Source organism: Babylonia areolata, chromosome 9, assembly GCF_041734735.1.
Source record: "Babylonia areolata isolate BAREFJ2019XMU chromosome 9, ASM4173473v1, whole genome shotgun sequence".
Classification (NCBI taxonomy): domain Eukaryota; kingdom Metazoa; phylum Mollusca; class Gastropoda; order Neogastropoda; family Buccinidae; genus Babylonia; species Babylonia areolata.
Window position 1 is genome coordinate 27,649,599 of NC_134884.1, and position 2,150 is coordinate 27,651,748.

General features: G+C 38.8%; 1 protein-coding gene across 1 annotated transcript in view; it reads right to left on the bottom strand.

Moving 5' to 3' along the window:
- LOC143286182 (cytochrome c oxidase subunit 4 isoform 1, mitochondrial-like) overlaps positions 1–2,150 on the bottom strand; it is a 14,521-nt gene continuing 12,371 nt past the window's right edge. Inside the window, exons 4-5 of the mRNA XM_076593807.1 lie at positions 1,558–1,689; positions 1–519 (exon numbers count right to left, since the gene is read on the bottom strand). Of these exons, the coding sequence (XP_076449922.1) occupies positions 386–519; positions 1,558–1,689 (266 nt within the window). The 3' untranslated portion in view covers positions 1–385. The remainder of the gene's footprint in view (positions 520–1,557; positions 1,690–2,150) is intronic.

A 2,150-nucleotide genomic window follows, 5' to 3' on the forward strand; every position in this document is an offset into this window, starting at 1 on the left:
TTGGGTTCAGAACTTTAATGGCTCATAGATAAAACCACAAGCACTTTGTGGTGATCACAGATGCCAACAATGGGAAGGCAAATGAATTCACCAAACACTGATTGAAGAATCAGATTCAGCGCCAAGGCCTGTCTGTCTGTATCCAGTATAGATTACAATTATGAACACCACACAACGCTTTGCATATTCTATTTGCCAATCACGCGACACTGAAAATCTATGATGGTCCACCTATATGCGAATTTTCTTTAAAAATCATGGCAATGTTATGAGTTCTTAAAAGTCCTGTATCATCAATAACTGTGAAACCTTAACGAACATGAAAACAGCACGTCATCTTTTGTCACACCACACTCCTCAGATCGGGCCTAGAAAGAGGAGGTAGTTACTTCCACTCGCCCTTCTCAAAATCGTACTTCGAGGACAGCCCTTCCACACGACCCTGTCCTTGAGCCAGCATCTTGTTCATCTGAGCTTCTCTCCATTCATCGGTGATGGTGCGAGGCATTTCACCGTACACTGAAAAGATCATCATCACCTTCAGTCCAGCTGATCCAAACATAGACAAATATTACAAGCAAGCACAAATGTTACAAAGGGAACCCAAGGCTTGCTAACACAACAAGAATTAAAAAATAACAAGAAACATTTTTCCTTGCACAGTTTGTCTAAATGGGCAGTGATTTATCTCAAACCAAAGGATCATCAATTTTACCTTTTGTTCAATTGCTCAGTAACTGTTGGCAGACGAAAGTAAAACCTGGAAAACTGATTTCATACTCAAGACCTTTACAAGTCATCTGGACTCAAAGGTCACATTAATCTTATTTTGGTCTGCTGAAGAGGGCAGCCATTTTGAATAACTGTTAAATAGGTGAACATTTATTTTCAGAAATTATCATTTTCCTTGACTTGGCCTTGTTCGAGTCCATAAATCAAGAGGAGGAGAATCATTCTGAGGAAAACAAAACAGCAGATGTTCTTAAACGCAACAGCAGTAGATGTTCTTAACTGTTTGGACAAATGTAGTCTGAAACACCAACCTGAGTGAACTAGATACAATTAAATTCACCAGCCAATCAACAACAGCACTGTGCACAGTTTGCTACAAAAAGGTTCTTTCAGAACTTCACTCGGCTTCAGTGGCTGACTTGGAAAAGTATTCATGAGAAAATAAACTATTTGTTTTTCAAGGTCTGTATGATCTTAAGCATTACTAATTTTTTTTTTTTTTTAATGAAAGATACAACTTTCAGCAAGTATACAAAATAACTGATGATATTACAAATACTGAAATGGTTCTTATAAGTAATTAAGTAAAATTTAGCTGTAAATAATCACACACTTCATCTCTTTAACCCACCCCACTCCCAATTTTCTCCCTTGAAACACACGTGCAAATCACACAAAGGGTGGAGATATCACATGAGAAAATTCTAGCAGATTACTACCATATGCTCAACCCCCAGAAGCTGATTCCTGCTTGAGTGTCTTAACACATATTCACAAGACCAAATGTAGTGTGCACACAACCACAGAGAAAAAAAACAAAGTTACCGCATTTTTTCATGTAGATGGTGATCCAGCCAGTGAGAGCCAGCCCTGTGAAGATGGCAGCAAGGATAGACTTCCACTCACCAGTCGGGGCTTTCATCTCCGCAAATGTCTGGCAGAAGCTAGCTCGGTACACTGAAAATGGGGATGGGGGAAATATTATGTCATTACTTTAAAGATCTGGCTTTTCTTTCTTTCGTAGATGAGTAGAATAAGTGTGACATTACCCTCATTAAGTGTACTGATTTTTGCTTCTTGTCAATATTTAACAAAAACAACAGAATGATTGTGTTGTCAGTCAGATATCTGTCAGTGACCTGACTGATTTTTGTTTATAAAAACCAAAACACATATGCCTGCCTGCCCGCCTGCCCCCCCAAGAGTTAAAAAGGACAAAATTTACAAACACATTGATTTTCCTCATAGAACAGATATTACGTTTCAAAGTCACAGTAATTAACTTTGTTTATCAACCAAATAAATGTAGAGTTTAGGCCTAATATGAAAAAATAAATGGAGAGAGAGAGGGGAGAGACAGAGAGAGAGAGAGAGAGAGGGGGGGGGGGGGGGGAGGGAAGTACAAGAACAAAGGATCA